We start from the raw sequence: 25,937 nt of genomic DNA, 5'->3' as shown, positions 1-25,937 counted from the left end.
AGTTATAATCCCTTTGAAGCACTAAATATTTGAACACCATTCATAATTTTGACTTATAAGACTCAAGAAAAGAAAACTTGTTCTCTTGAATTATAACCAACTTGAAAATACAGTACAACTTTTTTCAAAATAAGAACTTTTTCCCCCTCAAAAATTAAACATTTTTTCACAAAGTAGGACTTTTTCTCGAAAGAATTATTTTTCCTCAAAATAAATATAAAAAATGGATTATCCTTGAATTATAGAACTTTATTTCTTATAAGATGAAGGCTTTTTTTTTTATTAATCCAAAATGTTTTACTCTTATTTTTTTTAATTGAAAAACTGCTTTTTCTTTAAATCAAAAAATGTTGTTTCCATATCACTACAACTCTTATATATTCACAAAATCTGTGTTTTCTTGTTTTCCAAGATGCCTCAAGTTACCTTGTATGTTCTCTTGGTGCTGTCTAACCAAAACGCTCAAATCTGTTTATTTTGTTTTCTTATCTGTCCCCTGCTGGGTGATCAGGTTTGTCAAGTTTGTCTCTTTTTTACAGTATCTGTGGCCCCACCCTTGTCTGCGCTGCCACTTCCTGCTTCATACTCACCTTGTCCTGTCGCAGGTGAGCTGTTGCCCGTGAAGTCACTGCGGGTTGGAGAATTCCCCCAAAGAGCAGCGCTGCTGGGGTAAAATTTCCCGATCGACCCAGTCAGACGGGGACAAAGTCCTGAATTCCGCCCCTTTCTTCTGCGGTTTAATGTTACAACATTCTACCTGCCCAGGTGAACTGCATTGTTCATGGAGTCATGTAAGTATACTTTTTTTTCCCCCTATTCAAAAACAAGAACAAAAACCCAGTGTTTCTAATCAAAACAAGTGGATTTAAGTTGTTCTAAATGGTGTCTGGTTCTGGTTTGGTTAAAGCGTGTTTGGATTGTGTTTCAGTGCATGTTTGGTACACAATGTTGTGATTTCACTGTTCCGTTTGGATGTTATAGGCACTTTATGCATGCAGCTGTTCTCTTCAACTCGTGCTTCACCCTACTTATTCAACGTCACACATTTACATTCTGTACCTGAATAGACAGGCTGCGATTGCTTTGAAATCCTCGTAAGACATCTTTTCATTCAACTTATTATACTCTATTGTCTACTCTATTTTTGTAGGCATGTGCACGTGCGCTTGCCGTAAAATCTGGTGCGTCTTCATTTTCGTGCTGGGGCAAGTCCAGTTTACCGTGTTTGGGAATTTGAAATGTACTTTGCCGATCTCCTGCATGGTCCGCCACTCCTGTGGTGAATTTAAAGGGCACGAGGTGAGCCTCTTCCATTGGCTGGGAAAGTTGCTGGCTGTGTTCAATCGCACAATGGCGCTAACGCCCCTTTCTAGCTGTGCCTATGTCTACAGAAATATCAAAAGAAAGAAAACCCCACCCATGGGCACAGTTAGACTGCACAATGCGTGGGAATTGCACAAAAACAGGCCCCTAAATGTCCAAATGATTTACATTACAGAAAATGTAGGTAGCAAGGCACTGCCAAATTGTGTTATAGCCCAACAACATGTTTTGCTAACTCACATGTTAGCAGCCGACGTGCTAAAAAAAGATACAGCTAAGAAAATGTCCCTGTTCGAAACAAAATTCTGAAATTCAGAGTGTTGTTCAACTGTGCCGTTTGGTTATTTAGTGTACCACAAAAAAGGAGTGCCCGGGCGAGATCTAGCCGCTCCAACTCGGGACACGGTGCACCCACACTGTCAGGCAGTACAGATGGAACTAGCTATGTAGCTAACTAATTACCTACCCGATTAGCCATCTATCTAGCTATCTAGTTATCCCGCTAGTTCGCTAGCTATCTAGGTAACTAGTTATTTCGATTTTTATATCTACTGTAGCTATCTTTTTGAATGTCTCCTTAGCTCGTTGCCTAGCTTTCAACCAGCAAGTAGTCTCTCATAGCGTGAGAATCTACACTAAAAGTGTGTCAATTTGAATTTAGGAAGAACAGAGCTAGATGTGTGTGTTTTTTTTGTTTTGTTTTTTTGTCTAATACTTTGTGTAGTTGATTCCAACTAAGTGACTGTGAATGAAAAAAAAAAATGCCTTCCTGGAATTTTCTGATTCAGCGACATGCCTGAACAAAAAAGTGACTTGATTGTGTTTTGACATGCCTGATGTTAATTTGTTACTCAGAGTAAATGTTTACTTTCATGTCTAATCAGAGCTGCTCACTCATCCGTCAAATGCACTGCCAGTTAGCAGAAAAAAATGAAATTTAAATATGCCAATACAACGGTAATCGAGACAAACTGTACCCCATTTCAACTTTTTACATTTCCACATTTGCATAATTTTTGTATCTTATTGCTGTCGATATTTTGCATGTTATACTTGGTGAAAAGGCAAAACACAATAAAAGAAGGCAAATCAACTGCAAATCATCAACATATATGCTCTTAAACAAACTGAAACATGAGCCCGTCGTGCCAAGTGCCTTTCCCTTGTTTTGTTATCATAAATAACAAGGCAAGGAGTGATTACTTTGCAGTCTTTTGTAGTCGATTGCAGGGTGAGTTATTGATTAAACGTCAGAGTTCGGGTGCAAGTTGAACAACCGCCTTATCGGATCATGCCGGTGTACACCCACCCCACCCCAAGTGGGTGTGTGCGCTCTGTAAAGGCGTGTGTGTGTGTGTGTGTGTGTGTGTGTGTGTGTGTGTGTGTGTGTGTGTGTGTGTGTGTGTGTGTGTGTGTGTGCCATGTGCATGACTCTACGCACATTTGTATGCATTGGAAAAGGCTTTTATTGCATTATCCTCATTCCAGATGCAGCTTGTATGCCATTAAGCAGTCACTTTTGTCTATTCCAATTACTGGACTGGGCAGAGATGAGAGTAGAGGGGACTGAGTTAACCTATGTAGATGTACAGATTCCCACAACCGATTATTACATTTCTTTTATTTATTTTATTGTATTTTAGGGAAGTATTCAAAGAATGATCCATTTTTTTAATAACATTAAAAAAAGATTTTCCAATTTTATTTTATTGTTCCATTTATGAAATGTCATTGTACTTCTTCCATGTTCATTACTTTATTTTTTTTGTCCTCCATGTATTTTATTTTATTTTTCCATTTTTATTATTTGATTTAATCCATGCGTTCAGTCTTTTCCACGATGACGATTTAACCCCCCGAATAATTGTTGACAAACAAGGAAACTTCAGCATGTAAAAATCACGTATTCACTCCTGAAGCTATTATGAAGTAAATCATATTAAATATAATTTAATTAACAGTTTCATTCAATGTGTATGCTATTATCTAGCATGCCAGTCCATTCCATTATGATATTTTGATTAAAAATATCCCAATATAAATCTAATCTGAATTGAATATAATTATTAGAACCTGTTGGCTAAAAATTAAACATAATGCGCATTTTATTCCAAAATATAATTTATTTATACATATATATATATATATATAATTTTAGAGTCTTGTTGATTTTGATTATCGTATTATTATAGGCCATTCAATTCCATAATGATGATTTAACTAATAATATCTTGTACTGTGTACACGGGCTTAAAGCTTTTTAGGTTCAATCTGGATGGGATCCCGTTTGCACATTTGGCAGCAATTTCATTCAAACGCGGAAAATCCCATTTAGCCTTTCATGTATCATCTGATCGGGCTGTAATTTGACAATTCTTAAGCGGATCTTACAACATTCTATCGACCAAAGGAAGGCAACGCAATATGTGTCGCGTTGACAACGTGATGTCGCAGCCAAGATCCAATGATGTGTCCTAAAAAAATCAAGTGGCATCCTGTTGTTTGAGCCCCACTGAGACACCCATTGCCAAAGGTGACGTTTGTGTGAGTGAGCCCATCTGTTCGTGGCCCGCTTTCTGTATGACGTAAACCTGAGTAGCAATACAACAGAGAGAATTGGCATGTTGGCTGCATACGTGCAGCTCAACAGATTATCGGTGCAGAAGTGCTAAGCAGAACGCTGCGCCCTACAGGGAGAAGTTTCGGGCTTTAAATCCATTATTATCTGTTCTCTTATATCGGGTTATGGTGTTCACGCTTGACCCGAGGTGAACTGAACCAGACTGGAAATTGCTTGAAAAGGTGTTCACGGGAGTGTTTTGCACCTAACCGAACAAACTGCACAATCAGAGCAACACTGGTCTTTGGTCCGTGGAGCATTCACACTTATGATGAAGTGCGCCGGCCGCACCGGAGTATGCTTGCAAGCAACACATAGAGAGGTTGTCTCTGCGGATCTCTTGTTTGATGTGTATCAGTGTTTGGAGGATTTTTTTGCATTCGACCAAACTAATCAGTCATTAGTCAGTGGTCTGAGTCCGCTTGTTGTTTGCGCACCAGGGTTCAGATGGTAGTGTTGACACCTCACCAAAGCCAACTGCGCTTTCTGAGGTCCTCTCACTTGAGCTGAAGTGAATCGAACCACACCCGAGTTTGTTTTCCGGGATGCGGGAAGAACTTTGTGATATAGAAAATACACGTGTGTATTTGCTCACTGATATTTCGTGCAATTTCTTTCCCTAGCTAAGTTCCCCTCCGATGTGTCCCGCTTGTGTCCACCTGATCGGATCTAACCAGAACTGCATCCTCAACTCACAATGGCGGAGGCCTCTGCGCCACCTTTCAGCGACCCCGTCTGCCACATCTGCCTGCAGCCACTCGTCCAACCATTGGACATGTCCTGCGGACACGCCTTTTGCCAGGCGTGTCTTGCCAGCTGCCTTTTAGAGAGCAACCTTTGCCCGGTGTGCCGCGAGCCCCTCAAGCTGCAGAACTGCAAGGAACCCGGCCCGATGGTGCACCGGATGCTGGAGGAGCTGGCTCTGACTTGCCCTGCCACTGAAGTCCAAGCCCTTGTTAGCCCGGAGGAACCTATAAACAACAGGTAGGATACTTCAAACACCAGTGGTAGTGAGTTTCAGCGCTATTGCCGCCTCTGCCAAACAGCAAAGATGGGAAGCTGGCAAGTTCTGAATCTGGCTCATTCTTCGTCCAAAACATTTCCAGTGGGCAGCCGGAACCTGCTGTGGCGATGGACGACGCCCCACCGCCTCCCGTTTCCCCATCGGATTCGGGTCGTCGGTCACCGCGACCAGACCTGTGCGTCTCATGCGGCCACGGCCACCAGCTAGAGGAGAACCACGAGTATCTTTACAAAGAAGAGGTGGACAACGACCTGATGTGCCACATCTGCCTGCAGCCGCTCATTCGACCGCTGGACACACCTTGCGGCCACACCTACTGTCAGGAGTGCCTCACCAGTTTCCTGTTGGAGAGCGACTTCTGCCCAGTGTGCCGCACGCCCCTCATGTTGCAGAGCTGCAGGAAGCCAAGCCTGCTGGTGCACAAGCTGCTGGACAAGCTGACTGTGGTTTGCCCCTTCAAGGATCACTGCACTGAAGTCTTGGCCCGAGGTGACCTGGAGGACCACATCAAAAGCAGGTAAGGAGGGAGATATGGCAAGGCCTTTGGAGAAAACTCCAAGGGCAACAAACGCATACAAAAAAATGTACTGCCTTTTCAGAATACTAGATCCTATTCACCCCGTATTTAACTGACTAACCACTTTATTGCAAATTGTCAAACTCCGGCTTCTGTGCCCAAAAGGGAAAGCTTTCATCCAAACTAACACAGCCCCCATGTTTATCCAACATTAAGAGCACTGTGTTTTGGTTTCCTTTCGGTCGCGCCGTGTTTTCATTAACGCTCATTAGCACTCGGCTAGCCTGAAGGCTTCTGAGATGATTAGTGCATCCCAGCAAGATTATCACACACGGGCAGCGTAGCCACAGAGTCTCATTCAAAAAAAAAAACAAAAAAAACACACACATCTTTTTTCTGTTTGTGTTTGAGATTGTTGTTGTGTTTTCTCCATTTGCACAAGAGACCACCCCCTCAAAACAGGCTCTATATTTCGTTTTAGAAAAGATTAAATTCAGAAATTAATTCTTCAAGTATTTTAACAAAAGAATGTTATGTTAAAACATCTCGAAACTGCTGTAAATCGTGAAAAAAGGCAAAGTAAGTCTCCTTAAAAAAAGAAAAAAAAATTAGACGCTACATTAATGTCGTTGTAATAAGATAAAAAGCTCAAACTTAGACAATGGTGTGTGTAGCTGTTAGCCTGTTCGTGGCTACCTAGCTGGTGGTTATCGCTAACAGGTAAATGTTAGCCGTGTTGATTTTCGTCTTGTCCAATTGTCGTTCCCTTATAGTAAACCGAACAGTTTAATCCTCTGATGTTCGTTGAACTGGTGGGCTAAGCTTAGGTCTTGCTAGATTTTCTGATACATTACATATGATAAGAGCATGACCGAAATTCATGCGACATTTGAAGCATGTTTTTCTATTAGTAACTATTAGTCAGGTTTTCCTGTACGGCGTATATGTGATTTACACTGCACCACTATTGGCTGCGTAAAAGCTCCACCTTTGACAAATGAGCGTTGCAATCAGCTGGCTACTGACCAACAAGCAGTTAGCACTAGCAGCCAATGCTAGCATCTTTTTCTTCTTCTTCTTTTGTCATATCCTTGTTCTCTTGCTTTAAAAAGCCTACAGAAAGCAAAAAAATCCTCAGCTTTTAATGTACTGAATTTTAGTGCTTGACATAGTGACTTTTTGTGTCCGTTTTTTTCCCCCAAAAGGCTTTAGATTTTGAGGTTTCCGTTGCGATGTTGGCAACGTAAATCAAATATTTATGTCAGTCGAAATGCATCATAGTCTATAATCAATCAACTACCAGCGTGTTTTTTTTTTTGTTTTTTTGTTTGCTAGACATGACAGATCATGGTCCTTATTGGTTTACTTGTATGTGAGGACCCCATGTACTTACATCCACATGGTGAGATCTAATTTATACTTGACTGTAACAAGGACTCTTAGTATGTACTGTTGCAGTACAGCATGTCCATGAAGCTTTGCACCTTGTGTTGCTTCTCCCGGGGGGGGACGGCACATTCTCACAGTAATTTGGAATCGGAAAGCAATTATAACCCACTCCTGTGTATGACACCCCCCACCACACTTCCCACAGTGGGAGGGTCTGGCAGCACTGTCAGGGAGCAATCTGGCAGCGGTTCAAGTGTTGTCATGGGCTGAGACCGCCGTGCCGCGCCATCTGGTTGTATTGCTGCTTTCACGCTTGTTGAATCATGCTTGGTATCGGAGTGTTGATGAATAGATATTCAAGGCACAATCAAATGCAAAATGGAGGACGTTTTCTATCCAAGATGTCTGTTCTCCCCACTGGCGTTAACGGAACTCATGTCGGAACTTGCTTGGAATTCAGTCTCGTGGATCTGCAAGTTGACAACAGGTTTTCTGCGGTGCCAATGCACACAGCGCTAGGACACTTGAATAGGGACTCGTGCTGTTTGGATCCAATGCAAAAGCTTGGTCAAAGTCAGTCAGTGGCCTTTTTGGGGGCTCGTAAACGGGTCAGTTTTTGGTGAGCGTGACTGTTCATGTAAATGGCTGCTTTAGTAGAGCTCGTCTCCATTCGTCAATCATGTTAATGTCAGCGAATGACGTTCGAATCAATTTGCATCTTGCGCTTTTCAGAAAGATCCTTCACAGTCCAATAAAAGAAAAATCCAAATTTTGCAAAGCTAAATGATAAATGGAGTGCACTTATACTGTGCTTTATCTTCATCATATCTTCACAAAGCCATATTCACTTATCTTGTTCAAACGTATCGGAGTCCAGCCTACGTTGGCGCGACGTACTGTATCAAGCCACGGAAAGGTTTTCCTTTTTAGTTTAAAATAACTTTAATGTCCACGATCCCGCGCCGTATCCTGGCCAATGACAGAATCCAGGATATTTTTCTCGTTGGTCCCATTTTAAATCCTTGCGCGATCTGTTATACTCGCCTCATCCTAGCTAGCGCTAAGCTAGTTTGTTCCTCAGCTCTGGCGTCCATCTTTGCATGAGGCCTAGCTAGGTTTTTTTGACTGAAAATATCATATACTACATATGTAGCTTTCAAATTCACAACTCAGTTAGGCTCACCGCCAATTCGTGCAACGGTCCGAGTTTTTAGGGGGTCTAAACAAACATTCACTCAGTAACACCCCCTGAAAAGTTTGGAAAAAATTAAACCATGACACCAGTTTTGATGATAAACACAAAATTTGGTGGACATGTCTATTATGACATCGCACATGAAATAATGTCATGAACCCATGTCGGAAATGATACAGGAAATCGTCATTTCCATCATTTTGAGGACTCATCATAGAAAAGGGGTGCAAGGGCCCCTCCATCGCTGCTTGCGGCTCGAATTGCTGTTTGGGGTTGTCGATTGCGGCTTAGTAGAAGTACACTGCATCATAACAGCTGTTTCTAATATGTTGATCCTCTCATGTTGCTAACATAAGATTCCAAATGGTATGTTCCATAACTGTGATTATTCGACTCATACATTATGTATATAGAATAGCTTCAATTGCCATCTTTTTAGTCAAAGTGATAGTAATATAGCAACACGGCAGGGTGATTATTACAGTCAAGTAATAATTGTGTGCCGTGGGTGGGAAATTAACAAGGAAATTTGAGACGCGAACGTTTTGGAGCGTTAATGTAGAAACCTATTAAACGACTCCTCGAGGGGCCACGCCGCTTTGCACACGCAAACTGCGTCCCGTCGCAATTTCCATTCCCCCGCATACCCTGCGGACTATTCAAATAGGACAGCAAAATGTAATGTACGCCACAGCGACACATTGAGCCTGTAACCAAAGCACGTCCATGCAGCCTAGTTTATTTATGCCCCGCTGAAAGCAGCATGAGATAGACCATGTGCGATATTTCAGCTCATAAAAAAAAAAAAAAAAAAAAAATCAGCACGTGTGTTAGCTGTCAAAATCAATTGTTTTAAGTTTAGCAATTAAAAATGATTGTTATTGGACTATTTTAGCACCGGAAACAACTAGATCTTGACATCCCCTGATCTTGCATCAATCAGATCTTTACTGCCTGTCTGTTCTATTCACGATTCATTATCCAAGGCTGTCCACAGTCGGTTCATTAAAGCAAAAGTAACAACGCTGTGAGTCACATTGGGCCAAAGTCTAGTTTAAGTAAATTGAAAATGGCAAACAGGCAAATGGGCATAGTCACGTGTTTCAACTTCAACAAAATACTACCATGTTAAGAAAATAGTATGGACATAACCGTCAGACTAGTAAAACAAAAAATACATTTTCATGGCATTTCAACGGCATGACTGGCACTGTACTTAAACTTTACATTATAATGTATCTGTACTGGGGAACAGCAACAGGGCCAAAATGTCCCTCCATCGTTCAGACAGTCACTCAAACGTGAGACAATGTGACAGCGCACTGTGTGTGATGTTCTACACTAACTAACACACGCTAAAGCTAATGAATTCACGTTAGCACAACAAACCCACAGTGTGAATTCAGTCTGAAGCTAGCTAGTTAGCAGCCCATTTGCACCCGGAATTATGCAGAAATCTTACAATAAAATTCCTCACAACCAATTGTAGAGTAACGTTATTCACGAGGTATCTTAAGAGGACTTGTATGTTGACTATCTGACAGACGTTTTTGTCCAGTCTCGTCTCGTTAATGAAAACTCACATACGACTAGTCATGTTTTAGTCACCAAAGAGCCATGTTTAGCTTATGTTTAGCTTGTTAACATTCTGTTATCGTCGTGAAATTAAAAAGGGACATCAGCTACATCCTTTCGTCATTGTCATTGTTGATGAAAACAACACTGGTTTTGTTACATTTGTGTACAGTAAAATACTACGGAATGTCAACTGAATGGACTAGCAGTGGAGAGGGGTCGCCCGTTAAAGCCGATTGTCCGTTAAATTGAAGCACCTTTTTTCATAAAACACCCAACACAGTACAAAAATGACCATTAGTCCGTCACTGGCGGACGCCCATTTTCAGACGTTTTTTTTAGGGGGACCGACTGACGTACTAACGGACTTGTGACCAACTAACTAACGGACTGACTGCTAAGCTAACGCTTTCTATGCTTTCTATGCTTTCCCCAACATGGCCGCCACATAGGCGTAGGCTGTTAGCTGGATGTGGTCTGTCGTGTATGACCGTTTCTCAATATGAAGAAAGCAGAGTACAATCTCGTAAACTCGCCAAGGAAGGTCTTCTTAAGTACGTAGGCGAGAACATTCTTGCTAAGAATCCTGCCTGTTGAATACGCGTACTCGTTTCTGTCTGTTGATTGCGCCACGGCACCAAGTAAATACAGCGCCAAATTCTGGAACTAACATACTTTTAGAACTATTCTACAAAAAGGCCATTTTGAGTGGACTGGATCCTTCCACCGCACCATTTTTCTTAAAACGCGCGATAACAATGGTTATGTTTTTGCGGGAGCTGGACTGGCTCGTTGACATTTCACTTCACTTCAGTCACGGAACTCAGTCAAGGTGGCACTGTGCTGCGAAGAGTAGCTCCCATCCCTACTTTGCACATTGAATTCCCTGTTGTGTTTTGCTCCTGTAGACTCTTCGCACATCTACTATATCCAGTAGGCAGGTTCATTCCAGCCGTCACACCAATCTGCTGCGCAGCGAGCGGCCCATCGATGAAGAGGATTGAGGGGGGGGTGTGTGTGTGGGGGGGTGATTTCCTCATCCCCGTCCTCTTGCTCTCTCTCTTCCCGTTCGGAAGCCAATGCAGAGTTTGTACACGTGTGTGCGTCGGACTTTACGTGAGTGTACGTGTGTGAGGGAAGAGCCAATGACAGCATGGAAGCAGGTAGCCCACCTTCCCCCCCCCAATCCCCCTCCTGTCTCAATTTGGTCCGTTCCATCTCACCACCACCCTCCCTCCTCCTCATTGGTTTCTGCTGCAGTATAAGTCACAGCCTGCGCTCTTGTCTCTAACACACACACACACAGGGATGGAGACAAACACACACACATACGAGCACAAATCCTCTTACAACTGGCCGCTGCCCAGAGCAGATTAAAAGGGGGGGGGTTCGGGGGGGGGTCTGCACATCTCCGATTGTAGTCCAAATGTGCCACCTTCCTAATTCTTCTTCTTCCTGCACTTTGTCCTCTTCCTCGTGTACCACAGCGGGACCTTCTCCTTCTTTTCCATCTTTTTCTTCTTCTTCTTCATCTCCTTCCTCCGACGTCCTGAGGCAGAGGAGCGACCTGTCCGGCTCTGCGGGACGGAAAGGATTCGTTCTGGCGAGATAAGGAAAGAAGGGTTGGCGCCGGGGGGTTAGTGCGGCGGGGCTCTGGTGTAAAGTGGTGGAGGTGGACGAGGAAGACGAGGTGGGGGGGGCAGGAGGGTGGTTCGCGCGGGGGGTGGGGAGTAGTAGGAGAAGACGAAGAGGGAGCCAGAAGAGCGCGGCGAGGAGCCAGCAGAGCAGGGAAGGGAAGGGAAGGAGGCGACCATGAAGGCTCTGTTGCTGCTGGTTCTGCCCTGGCTCAGCCCGGCCAACTACACTGACAATTTGGGCAACCTGCACATCCTCTATTCCGAGCTGTGAGTACAAACCCCTCACGCCGTCAAACCATAACATCAACAACACCCTCCCCGACCTGCCCATTCTTCCCATTCCACTCCACTCGTCCACGATTGTGTGGAAACAACGCGTTTCCCCCTCAAACATCCTCCCGTCGATACAGTAAGACGACTAGAAGCGTCGGGGGGGGTGTGGGGGGGTGATCACATACCGTTAGATGCGCTTGAGTCTGCAGGTAGCGCGTCGTGCTCTCCAGGACTGTTTGAATGCTGCAGCTTTTTGGCAGTGACAACCACTAAAACTGCCAACGAGCCACCCTTAACGATGCGCTTTTTTAAAACAAACAGCGCAGATTAGCTCGTGAATGCGCATGGGGTGTTGAAAATTTGCGTTTGGCTTACTCTGTCGCTTTGTTTCATAGTTCATCAAGAAATTGGATTCGCGACGTTTGAAAACAAGCCTGGCAGCACACCCGTCTCGCAGTTTTTGAGATTTGCCGTTTGAATCTTGACTCCCTGTGCTTGTGTGGGTTACTCCGGGTTCCTCAAACATTCCCCCCCCCCCAAAAAAAAAATTATGTTAGCTTCATGAAGGACTCTATATTGTCCACAGGTGTGAATGTGAGTATGGCAACCAGTCCAAGGTGTACGCAGATTCTCACCCGTAGTCAGCTGGGATATGCTCCATGTATACCAGGGTCTGCTGCAACACACCGGATTCAAATGATGCTATCCAGCTTCTGCAGACATTGCTGATTATGTGATCATTCGAATCAGGTGTGTTGTAACAGGGACGCATGGAAAACGGGCAGGAATTGCCCACCCGTGATATATGCTTTATGTTCCAGCACACCCGCGACTCTAATGAGGACAGGCGATATACGAAAGTATGTATTTGTAAGCAAAACCGCTTCAAACACTCTTGTACTCTGATCAATCGCCAACAAATCTGCTCCAAGTGTCCAAATTGTTTGGCAAAATGTAAGCAAATTCCCTCATCAAAGTCTTTTTTGCCTTCGAACGGGGGTCGATTACTGAAGGTGTTGTCAATGTATTGGAGAATTGATGAAGGTACTTCGGAAGAAGGCGGCACAGTGTTATAGATGTCAGCCCATCTGCTGCTAGTCAGTAGATCCGTGTTTGAATTTCCATTGGCGTAGTTCTCTATAGAGTTTGTATGTTTTCCCTTGATACTCCACCTGTCACACATTTCAAAAAGATGCACGTTGGGTTCATCAGTTGAAATGCTTTGTGCCCTGCGATTGGTAAACGACGTCTGGGAGTGTACGTCGCCTGTTGATGGATGGTTTCAAAAGATGTACACTTTCCACTCAGACTAGCGTCAGATGAGATTAAGACAAGAAGGTATAAGGTCGCTTCCTGTGCTTTTTACCCTCCATCTGCCCGCACATACGCCCGCTTGACTTCTAATGGTGCCCGCTTACTGTATATGGGTCAGTTGAAGCGTGGCGAGCTTCGGGGCAAATAGTCATAGATGGTGGGGGGGGGATGGGGGGGAAGCGTCCGCCTCTCATGACAGCCGCGATCGGTCGATTGTGATGTGACGAACAAACGTGGATGTCGTGTTTTTCCGGCTGGCTGGAGAGAGTGGCCGCGCTTCATTTTTCTTCGTCTTCTAAGGTGACAGGAATAGGTTCGCCCTACTCGTATTTTACTCTTGCTTTTATTCTCGAGGGTGTGTGTATCGTACGGGGGTTTAACCGACTTGAATGCATCGCACAATGTACTACAGAGGGGTGGACCGCCAGGGGGGAAAGCGCAGGGTTACATGGAGGTAGTGGAATTTCTGCAATGGACAAATCATTTCTTGAGAAATCGTTGTCTTTATTCAAGGAGCAAGGCAAAGGATTTTTTGGGGAAAAGCAGTTACAGTCGTATCCCAAAAAGAGATACAGTTTTGTTTCAACAACAATAGAATAGTCCTAAAGGAATGGATTGGCGGAATGGCTGTATGTGGCATAACAATCACAATCACACTGTTGCATCCGCAAAACAATCATGCTCAAAGCCACACCTGGCATAACAATCACAGGTCAAGTGTAGTCAAGACAATCACTCTCAAAGTCATATGAGGCATAACAATCACACATCCATGCAACAAAAAAAAACATTACTCAGTTATATGCGGCATAAAAATCATACATGTGTATTAAAAAAAAAAAATCACTTCCAAAGCTGTGTGGCATAATCACAAACTCACATGCTAAAATTATCACACTCAAACAAGGTGTGACTTTTACAATTACTTACTTGTGTATTAAAAAAATCACTTTCAAAGCTACATCTGGTATAAAAAAAATCACATGCTCATATGTGTCATGACGATCACATACCTGTGTATGAAGCATAACAATTACTTGCTTTTATGTGGCATAACAATCAAACTTGTGTATGTGGCATAGCAATCACATGCCCGTGTCCTTAAAACAATCACTCTCAACGCTATGTAGCATAACAATGACACGCATGCATAGTCAAAACAATCACTCACACAGTGATGTGTGGTATACCAATCAGACACCCGTGTAGTTAAAAAAAAATCAGTGTAAAAATTATTTGTGGCCTAAAATCACACACCTGTGTCGCCAAAACAGTCACACTCGAATGTAGGTGGAGCATAACAAGCACATGCATGTGCTTAAAAAAATAGTGTGCTGTTTGTAATGTGCATTCGCGCCACCTACGGGGCCGTAGTCATGGTACAATGCAAGGACCAAATATCCAAGTGAGTTTTCTCCTCGAGGGCTCAGCTTTTTAAATGCTACCATTACCCTGGCAGTGCTCAACCCTTCAGCCCGCATCTGCAGGGCATTTGATCACGCTTCAGCATGGACGCACCCTAACGGGATTAGCAACCCGGTAGGCACGCGCTAGCTGGATCCCAACTGTACGAGTCACTGGTTCCGAGTCATAGGGTCAGAGCCCCTCATGACTCAATCTCTTAACTAATTTGACTTTTTATCAGGGCCCACGTCTCATTCTCTTTGGACATATGGATTTCATAACGTGTGGGTTATGAAATACAAAAGAAATATTGGAGCATACCTCAGAAAGGAAGTATATTGGGATTTGCGGTATTTAGGTGGCAGTAGTTGGAATGTATTGGTCAATAACAATCCTGTAAACGTGGGTCAACATGGAACAAAAAACGAATTGCCGTGAAACTTAGGACGAATATCAATCAACAATTTAATGTTACACTGTTGAGTGCCCAGAAGATAGTTTCAACATAGTTGGCAATGGTGAGCATGACGAACGTTGGCTACCAACTGAAATTGAATCAGAAATTCCACAAATGGCAAGCTCCGGATTTGAGTCTGAATTGGATTTGGATTTGAGCAAGATCTGGGTGTGAATCTCAGTTTGGTAGGCTCCAACTCACATATATTAAACAAAGAATCAAGTTAACGTTCATCAAACGCTCGCTCGATGACGTATAACGGACGTGTGTGCACAGCAAGCGGAGAGCATCTGAATCATGCATGCGGCGTTCATTTATTCATGCGGCGAAGTGAGCGTCGGCTCGGCCTGTTTCTCCCGCCAGACATACGGCAACAATTTCTACTACACCCTGTTATAGGGCTGCTCGATTAAGTGATTTTGAATCGAAACTGAATTTTCTGGATTAAACAATGTTAAAAACGTTCAAATCGCCACGTTCGATTTTTTTTATTTTTGGTGTATCCAAGCCACCGTAGTTTACTCTGCATTTCCGCTTCCTCCCACGAGCGCGCAGTCCGGAAAAACTACAATAACACCTGCGCTACCGGCGAGTCTGCTATTTGATCAGGCAAGTGAGCATTTAGTGAATAAATCGGGCAAATATAGATCTGTAGTGTAGTGTGTGCCCCGCATGTGCAACACAACCCGTGAGCAAGTTACTCAACGTCTGAAAGGCGTCTCTTTTTTTTCTCCTCTACAACCGACCTCTGGTCCAGCCGGACTATGCATTCGTATTTATTAGCTTGACAGTGCATTGTATTTTTGAGTGACCGTTTTGCACTAATCATTGATTTATGTTTAAGTAAGACCAGGGAGAAAGCTGAAAGGCTAGTCACTAACTGGTTGGCAAAATGACTTGCTGACAGACTGTTTGGTTTACAGACTTGACTGTCTACCTTCTCTCATGTTGATGATTTCGTTTCAGATGGTATATGCACTTTCTTCTTTCATTATTGGTTTAATTAAGAACAGATCTGAAATCTATTGTGTAAGTAAAATGCTGTTAATCCCAATGGATTGTTCTGTGTGTATTAAGTTAAATTGACTGGCATTTTGAGTTCAAAGAAAGAAAAAAATCAGTTGAAATAAAAGACATTCAAAATACTTAATTTTTCATTATTTTTTATTTGACAAAGAAATCGTAATCGTAAAATCGTGTTTGAGAGTAAATAATCTTTATTTTCTTGTTAGGCTAAAGTCCGTACTACGTGCATTACAGCGTTCCAACTCCATATTGAGTTTCATCACTCGGACCCCCGCCATATTACGTTGTTTTAATCAATCGTTTTGGCGTGCGATGCCCTCGCATGTGGGAAAGGAGAGCCACGGTCGTCAACGAACTCTTCGCTCAATGTTTTTACCCCGCGGCGCAACTCGCTTTGATATCCGATCCCAAATCATTCAAGTGCTTTTCGTCGCCCAGATGTCTTTAAGAAGGCTAAATCTGTTGACACCCCGCCTGCAAATGTCGGCTCTTTGCGGCCGCTCGGAGCGTTTCCTCAACGCCTTCTTTTTGGCTCGTCGGCAGCAGGGCGGAAGTGACAGCGGGCGGCGTTAATCCCTCACGCGAGTGCCGTGAGTGCCAGGGCTCCAGGGGTCAGGGTCGGCCGGCGCCGGCAGCACGTGGAAGGGCGGTAAACCAGGACGCTGCCTGGGTTGGGTCAGCGAGGAACAAGGGGTGGAGATGGGTGGAGATTTTTATTTATTTTTTGCTGTAAGGGACAATTAAGACATTTTCGTTTTGTAGTTTTACCTCTGTGATGGTGGACAGTTGCTGTTTGGTTCTGTTGACCTTCTGTGGTTATTTTGTCAATGTTTAGTTACTCCCTGTGATTGGCTGGTGACCCAATGTCAGCTGGGATAGGCTCCAGCTCATCATGACACTAATGAGGATAAATGTTAGGAAATGCTTGTTTTATGAGTTGCACTTCTGTCGTGCTGGAGAATTACGACGTCTTCTCATTTTGCTTCTGAGGTGATGGACAATTCAAACGTTTTCTCTTTTTTTTTCCATTTTTGCATTTTCACATCTTTGATGGTGGACGGATCATTTTTTCCACATTTTACTTTAGTGATATTTTTTTAAATTAATTTTTTCCTTTATTTTATTTATTTTTTTACTTTTGTGGGGAGAGTTGTGATGTTTTTTCATTCTGCTTCTGTAATCATGCACATTTACAGTATCTCCTCATTTTACTTCTTTAATGATGGACAGTTAAGTCATTTTCTTCATTTACCATTCATGTCATGGCGAACGGCTACGAGGTTATCGTCGTTCGCTACCGTCATGGCGTACAGTCAGAATGTTTTTTTCATTTTACTTTTACGGTATGATTTTTGTGATGATAGCTTGCCATCATCAAAGGGGAAAAAAAAAAAAAAAAAGTAGAAAAAAAAAGGTCACCCGTTATCCAGTGTTTATTTGGTGATTATGGGCAATTACAAGATTATGGGCGTGGCTTTGAGCGTATTTACAGAGAAGCCAGCGTAGTGGTTCACATCGTTGCAAGTAGCTGACTGAGATTCCCACCTGATCCTCTCCTGAGATTGAGTGGAGGCCGGTCCAGGGTGCGGTGTGCTAAACGGGCCTAGCGGGAGCTTCTACTACCTGGTCGGCTGTAAGGAGACACCTTCACAATATAATCGCACCCTTCCAGTGCTATCAGGAGGCCAACTTCACTTATGATGGGACGTATTGATTGGGCGGGGAAGCCGTGACTCAGTTGAGCCAGCACGCCAAATCTGCTGAGCGCGCTGCAAAAGGAAAATAGACAGCAAACACGTCAACGCTCGCTGTCTCCTGGTTTTTGCATTCACTTTTTAGTTTGGTAACGAGCATTTGCCAAGCTACGTTAGCTTGTTAGCCTCAATCGCGCGTTAGCTTGTTAGCCTCAATCACGCAGCCACGATAGGTCATAAGAAGGACAAATAATGATATTCCGTTGCTAGCATATCTTTATGCTACTAATGCTCATTATCAAATGTCTGGATCATGTAAACGCACCCAATTAAGTATTAAGATCAATCCCTGGTCTATTTTTCTATTTCATATATTTGATCCAAACCTAAAATTGAATTATGAAAAATCTGTAATTTATAATGACACTTATGCTGCAAAGGAATTTAAAACTACTTTTAAATGCAAAAACGCTAGAAACTTTCATTTAAAAACAAAAACATTTTCTGTTGGCTTTATTTTTTGTTGTATTCATCTTAGTATACTGTGTTTTCCCTTTAGAGTTGTGTAAATTCAGATTGGAGTTTCATTTCCAATGTTTCACGTTTACTGAGTCTATAGTTTTGAAAGCGAGAAAAAAAAGTGTTGTTCTTTCCTTTTTAATACATGTATTTGAAATATTTTTGTGAAATTTTGCATAGGCGAATTTTTGACCAATTTCATGTTGTGTTTCAAATCTGGGGGCAGAAAAACATGTTTTAGAAAAATAAATACATTTAAAAAAACGCAAAATGACCAAAAAATATTATTTTTTAAATCTATCAGTTGGAATCCTTACGTCTCTAAAACAATGGAGGCTGTTTTTCAATTTAATTTTGTTTATCTGAGTCTAAACTTAAACAGTGAAAAAGTCGTCTTTTTTTTTTTTTTTTAACAATTTTTTTTTTTTTTTAATTGTCATTGATTTTTCTCATCTGACTTTCTTTTTGGGTGACCTTTTCAGTTTTTAATTTTCCATTACCAAAAAGAACGAATGATTCCGCAGGGCCTCACCTGAATGTTGTCTGTGTAATCCCTGCACGGAACTTCACCCCGAACGCCTGCTGCGGCTCGTGCAGCAGATGGGATGAACGTGCGCATCGGGCGGATCCAATCAACGTGCCGTCCTCTGATTAACACCTCTCTAATTCGCCATTAACGGGATTATTCTGCCGTTATGGGCCTCCGCTCACTCCCGGCGGCCGTTCCGACACAACTTTGTGCATCTGGCGCGTAGCCGTGGAGAGTGCGTGATGAAGGTCTAACTAATAAACTAATCCAGCTAGGGCATTTTTTTTTTTCATGTTTAATGTTAGTCTTGTTTTGCTTCTTTTATTTTAGGCAAAAGACAGGAAGTGTAGCTTCAACGTACGTGAGCCATTTGTCTACTCTGTAAACAAACTCAGTGCAGCTAAGCCTCTGGCTAGTGGACGTCACGGCTAGCGATGTCATGCTTTTTCTGTAGCAAACTCCGATGCAACAAGATGGCAACGAAGCCCAGGTTGACAGCAAAGTAGGAATTGGTGTCAAGGAAGTATGTTGAAAAGATGATGATGATTAGGGATGTAACGATTCACTCAAGCCCCGATTCGATTCGATTTTCCATTTTCAGTGTCCGATTTAATTGCTGGCATGCTTGTCTGTGCACTAGTGTGGATCTGCAAACACAATACGCAATGATGTTTGGCGCAAAAGCACAATTTGATCCACACATGCAAAATGTGCTATGCATCTGGAATGAAAAAAACATTTCAAGATATCATTTTCGAGATGAATGTAATCAACTTGATTTTTTCGATTAATCGAATCGATTTTAAATCGATTTCCGATTAATCGTTACGTCCCTAATGATGATGATTGATGATTTGAAGTGCTTTCGGATCATAGATTTTTGTATATTTATGGATTGTAATTATTCAAAAGGTCAAATGCTAGCAAAATTTAACCATTTTATTTCACCCCTTGGTAGACTGATGCTTATATTTACCCATGTAAAGGCTAACTGAAGAATATGCAACTATGAATACAGCTCATGTAGTTGCTTCCCTATGTTGTCTCCTACTTTTATGCACCAGCATGTACAATAGTTGTTTTTTGAAAAACAACAAAAAAAACGACAACAACTTCATATTCAGTGGTATTGCTCACTTGAAAGCAGATGTAAATTTAACCTAAGAAATGTGTAAATCCAAGGACTGCACTAATCTTCTATCTGCATTCTAGATACCGTTGGCAGCTTCTCCCATGCATAACATTTCACATTGTTTTTCACACATTCTTCCGTGAGAAATAGCCGCGGGCATCCTCCGGGCTGGCAGAGACACTGCAGATGTTTTTCCCCTTTGTTTTTGTTTTCTTTCCCACTCAGCTTTTGACGTGTCCGGTGTCGCTGATATATTTTCCCAGCGCTTCAGAAAATTGTCTGTCAGCGTCCTAAATTGGCAACGACGTCCGCCGATTTTTTTTTTTTTCCGATCAATACATCCGACACAGAGAAACTGGCGGACCGCTCTTACAGGATTTGTGTGTCGATTTGTTGTCGACGGACGGCAAACAAAGGACGAAAATTCTTTCCGAGGTGATGTCATGTGAAAACACAATGTGACTTGAATACACTAGAGAGAAACAACAAACACTCTGGACTTGTGTCTTGTCAGACTTGCAGTTTGTAGAGCCATGCTTATCTCCCTTGTGCCTTATTGTCTTTGCGCTCTTTGTTTCATGGCTGCTAATTGCCTCAGCCAACACGGTATTATAGCACATTTGGATGCAGATATGGATTATAGCAACGTTGGCTTAGGCTGGGTTTACAAGACACGGCTCAAGCAAGACAATTCCAATATTTCTCCCATGCGGCGCCGCTGAGTTGCGCGTAATTTGAATTTGGCTTCTTCCAAATGTGCTTCAAAATCTGGCTGACGTTTTACTTATTTTTCCGTTTTACTTTGTGTGATGATAAACAGTTACGATGTTTTCTAGTTTTTTTTTATGTTGCATTTCTATGACCAAGGACAGTTGTGATGTTTTCACGCTTTAATTGGGTTTGTATAAAGGTGGACAGTTGTGAAATGTTCTCTTTTTTTTTTTTTATTCTGTTTTTACAATGATAGACCAGTGCGACATTTTCTTGTTTATTAGTTTTACGTCTGTAATGGTGGACAGTTGACTCATTTGTCCACAATGATTTTCTCATTTCTAATTGTATTTTTTCCAATGATGGTCTAACAAAAAGGTTTTATTGTTTTTTGATTATTTTTTATTTATTTTTTTTTTGCATTGATAGACAGTTACGACATTTTCTTGTTTTTAAGTTTTACATTTGTTATGGTGGACAGTGCTGACATTTTCTCATTTTAATCTTATTCCTTCAATGATGGTCTATAAAAACATTTTATTTTATTTTTTTTATTGTTTTTTTGTGCGATTGTAGAGTTTTCTGATTTTACTTCTTTGGTGATGTCTGGTTATGAAATGTTCTCGTTTCCAGTTTTATTCCTGCGATGATGGGCATCTACAAGATTTTCTCGTTTTTCCCGTTTTATTGGCGTGATGATAGACAATCTTGTTTTTCCATTTTGCTTCTGTGATGATGGACAGTTACTCAGTTTTCTCATTTTAAGTCTGTGACGAACACGGCGTTTTCAATTTTTTTTTTTTTTTTTTTTTACTTCTGTGATGATGGACAGTTACGATTAACAATTTTTGGGGGGTTTTACTTTTGTGATGTTACATTCTGTCATTTGGACACAATCTCGTGTCCGGTTTTACGTCTGTGATGATAGACGTTCACATTTTGTCATTTTTCATATTCATTTCTGCAATGATGGACCATTTAAAAAAAAAAAAAAAAATTCAATTACATTTCAGCGTTTTTTTTTTTTTTTTTTTTTTTTTAGGATTTATTTTTATTTCTGCCATCATAGACGGTTATAACATTTGCTCAGTTTTTAGTTTTATTTCTAGAATGACATGTTTTCACCCTACTAGCTACCATCCAAAGTAGCTGCTAAATATGCCTATACTTTACATTTTCAACCCCCCCCCCCCACAAGCTACAGTAAAGACCCTTCCAAGCGTTCCTGCTGTGTGTGAGAATGCGACTCTTTTGACCCGCAGTCATCCCGACAGCTGTGGTGGTTGGTGGGGGGGGTGTTAATTTGCGACGTGGTGTCTGTCGGTCGTCTGCCAGGGAGTGGAGAGCGAGAGTATGTGGGTTAGGACGGATAATCCATTCGCGCCCCAAAGAGGATTGGAGAGTCTCACAGGCTTTGATGACTTTTGAGCCGGGTGTTTATTTCCCAGCGCAAGAACACGGCTGTTTGTGTCGCATCCACACACGCCCCGGAGCATTGTGGGTAATGGCGACTGCACTTGGAGACGAGGAATGAAGGGGGGTGCGTGGGCAGGGTTTCGCTCGTTTTACTGCTGCCGTGGACACTCGCAACTTTTTCTTGTTTTTAATTGTATTCCTGCGTTGGGCAGTTGAAACATTTTCTTTTTTCGTAGTTTTAGTTTTGTGATGATGGACGATTGCGATGTTTTATCATTTTACTTTTATGACGACGGACAGATTTGATTTTTTTTTTTATCTGCGGTGATCAATAGTTTTGACATTTTCTCATTTTATATCTGTGATGATGGATGGTTATGATGTTTTGACATTTTACTTTTGTGTTGGCGATTTTATTTTTTCATTTTATGTTTTAGCTAGAAAATGTTCTTTTTTCTGTTTTATCTCTGCGATGATGGACAGCTATGATATTTTTTCCTTTTTAATGTAGTTTCTGCAGTCATAGACAGTCACATTTTCTCATTTTTCGGTTTTAGTGCTGTGAGGATGAACAGTTCCAATATTTTCTCATTTTGAATTTAATTTATGCGATCATAGACACAACATTTTCTCATTTTACTTCCATAATGATGGACATTTCCAATGTTTGCTCGTTTGGCTTTAATGATGATGAACTTTTTAAAATTCTTTTTCTACGTCGATGGACAGTTTATAATATTTTCCTGTTTTTCCATTGTATTTCTGCGATGATGTACCATTACGATATGTTCTCATTTTTAATTAAATTTCTGTGTTTATTTATAGACACAACATTTTCACAGGTTTGTTTTTTTTAAATTTTGTTTTGGGGTTTTTTGGGTTTTTTTTTTTTTTTTTTTTTGGTTTTGGTTTTGGTTTTTTTGGTTTTGGTTTTGGTTGTTTTGGTTAGGGTTTCGGGGTTTTTTTTTTCATTTTGGTTTATTTTCTTTTCTTTTCTTTTCTTGTTTCCTTTCATTTCGTTTTACACCAGTGATGGTGGGCAGTTTTGTGTTTTAGATTTGATTTCTGTGACAATGGACTATTACGACATATTTTCATTTTTAATTGTATTCCTGCAATGATGGCCAGCTACAACATGCTCTTGTTTCTAATTTCATTCCTGCGATGACGCAGTTACATTTTGTCATTGTAGTTCCCAAGCATCTTCTCAATTTTTCGACACATTTCTATTACGATAGCCTGTTATGTTTCCATAACATTGTGTGTAATTGTGACTGCGCTTGGAGATGAGAGATGAAGGGGACAAGGGGCTTGCTGGGCATCTTTTGCGTCTTATCTCGTCCCACATCCGAGGAATGATGCAAGAACGAGGCCGGGACGAGGATAGGGCGGGCACTAACAAGCATCCACTGAGCCGCCCGGGGGAAACAAACACCACTGGTTGTCGTGCGTACGTTCTCCGATGTTTATTTTAGAGCAGCATAACGGAGGGAATATTCGCATGTATGTGCCTCTCAAAGTGACTGACAACCTTCGCCGGCATCCACCCCGCACCCGTAGACACCATTCAGTCAGTCATGCTTTTCCTGTGGCAGGCTGTGGCCTTGTAATAAAAAATCCAAACGTTAGACTTCAATATGAGTGCTTGAAAAACTCTCTCCCTTTAAGATATGAGACAAAGCTATTAATAAATGCACTTTCACATCAAACAAGCTTTTTCTGTGCTGCGAAACGGATTTTGTTGTGATGTGACAACGCTAAATATATTCTCTTTGCTTATTGCAGACAGATTACGTTTTGTTTTTTCCCACACGAGTTTAGCTGATTGAAAGGAATAGAAGTCCCCTTAATCGTTTCCAGCCACCCAAAAACCTTTTTTGTTTTTGCTATGTTTTTGATCTATAAGAATAGCATGGTATTAAAGAAAAAAAAATGTTCTAAAATCAAACAAGAGAATGTGAGGGAATAAGCTGGTTTTATAAGTGTACTAATGCACATACTGTAGTATTTGTGTGTTGGATGTGTGCCTTTTAGGGGTGTGGCTTAGTAAGCAAAGTCAAGAGGTAGAGTCAGTTTGGATTGTTGTGTAATGTGCATCGAAGACTTTTGCTCTCCTTGGCTACACACGAGGGCGTTACAGTACCTTAACAGTTCACATTTCCAGACCCTCTTTTACCTTAACGTTTGAAAAACTATGAAGAAAAATATGAACAAGTTCCTGGGATTGAATGGCTGGACTGTGAAAAGACTAATAAATCCGTCAATGGCAGTGAATGAGTTAATGTGAAGTGCTTTGTTGCAGCTGGAGCTGAAATGTGCTATATAAATAAAGTTGTATTGTATTTTAATTACCCCACATTACATTTTCATTTGTAAAGAGACCCTTTTATCTCGGGCCACACGCAATATATTGGAGTTCTGAACAAATTCTTAGTACTCTCTACTCAAAGACAGGCTGTCTTTGCACACTAATAGCCGTATTGAACACATACGCCTCCGTTAAAGACGTTTCCCTGCCGCGTCGAAAGCCCTGCACTGCGTCCCCCCCACATTCACCCCCCCCCCTGCTCTGAAGCGGATTGACATATTGCTCTATTCAACCACTTTAGCAGGTTAACTTCCATGTTGCCGCACCGACATGCTTGATGGCATTCAATTTACTAACTGAACGGGCAGGAATAACTCTCAGAGGCAGGCCCCGGCAGTGTTACGTAAGAGTGCGGCGGCTCGATGGGATCGATGGCGACTCTGGGGGGGGGGGGGGGGGGGGCGCTTTGTGTAAAGCTCCCTCCAACCCGCTGTGATCTGTGACTGAAAGTAAAAGATGTTAGCGATATGTAGAAGCAAAGGAACGTTTTTTCCCAGTGAAATATGGACACAGTCAGGTCAGCCAGTTCTCTGCAGGCCTTCACTTTATCTTTTTTTTTTTTTTTTTTTTTACCCTCTCGTCGGGCCCGGAGAATGGATTTTTTTTTTTTTCTCCGAGCCTGGGTTTGATCCAGCTCATTACGGCCCAGTTAATGTCCACGCTGATGGCTCCGCGGAGACGAGCGGAGGGAGGCGAGGCGGAGCTATTTTCTGTCTCAGATGAAGCGTAGATGGAGGGAATGGGATTGTGTTACCTGACTGTGGAAAGCCTGTCTACACCGTGTCTACAGTATCTCTGTTTATGCGTATGTGTTGATTACTGTGGACAGGCCAGAAGACATAAGACAATTGATTTCATGAAACCTTTATTAACTGAACCAGTGTCACAATTTAGTGACACCCATTTTTTTCCAAGATACCTACTTCTGATTGGTGATCAGTTGGGCGAATTCCATCTAGAGTTTAGTCAGTTCAATTTTAGGAATGGGTCCTAGAGACATTTTCCATGTGTCCTGGTATGATAGACGTGTCCACCAAAGTTGATGTCAATCTGTGAAACTGGTGTTTTGGGCTCAACTTCCTGAAAATCCGCATAATGATCCTCAAACTTTGAAGCCATGCTCCGCCCATAAGATAACGTGGGCTAATAATTCTCATGCAATTTAGTATCTAGTATATTTGCTTCCGATCTGGGCTCAGCTGGGTGAAGTCCCCTAATAGTTTATACAGTATAAGTACGAGCCGTGGATTTCACCCAGAAAATATCTACTTCAAAAAACGGCCGACTTCCTGTTCAATTTATTGGCATAGGTCCTTTTCATGCATCCTGTTATGATAGACGTGTCCACCCAATTTCATGTCAATTGGTGGAACTGGCGTCCAGAGCTGATTTTTATTGTTTTTATTTATTTATTTACCTTTTAGAGTCTGCCACACAATAAGAAATGAGTGACTCGAACTAAAACGGTCGACTTTCTGTTCGGGTTCGGACGCTTGGGCCCCTGAGACATTTTCATGCGTCCCGTTATGATAGACGTGTCCACCCATTTTCGTGTTGGTGTCTGATACCGGTGTCGGAGGTGATTTTTATTTTTTTTCCCTAACCTTCCTGGGGCTACCGAATTAGTTTTGGATGATCGTGTTCGGGACCCCTAAAATACATAGCAGGAAGTCTGTTTGACTGTGACCTTTTCGGTCTTTCTCATGAATTTATTGACTTTTACTCGGAGCTACTTGCTGCCAAAACCGCTTCGACACATTATTCATAACAAAAGATTCACGAAAATATCACCCACGCATAATTTGCCCGACATA

At 42.0% G+C, this 25,937-nt stretch overlaps 1 protein-coding gene across 2 annotated transcripts in view; it reads left to right on the top strand.

Annotated features, from left to right (window-relative positions):
• lnx1 (ligand of numb-protein X 1) overlaps nt 1-25,937 on the top strand; it is a 45,463-nt gene that overhangs the window by 5,396 nt on the left and 14,130 nt on the right. For both annotated transcript variants that reach the window (XM_086047567.1, XM_086047568.1), the window contains exons 3-5: nt 606-791; nt 4,567-4,927; nt 5,050-5,484. In XM_086047567.1, the coding sequence (XP_085903693.1) occupies nt 4,641-4,927; nt 5,050-5,484 (722 nt within the window). In that variant the 5' untranslated portion in view covers nt 606-791; nt 4,567-4,640. The remainder of the gene's footprint in view (nt 1-605; nt 792-4,566; nt 4,928-5,049; nt 5,485-25,937) is intronic.

This window comes from Filicampus tigris, chromosome 12 (genome assembly GCF_054856515.1).
Source record: "Filicampus tigris isolate MCC_2025a chromosome 12, RoL_Ftig_1.0, whole genome shotgun sequence".
Lineage (NCBI taxonomy): Eukaryota > Metazoa > Chordata > Actinopteri > Syngnathiformes > Syngnathidae > Filicampus > Filicampus tigris.
This window is presented reverse-complemented; position numbering and strand designations above follow the sequence as displayed.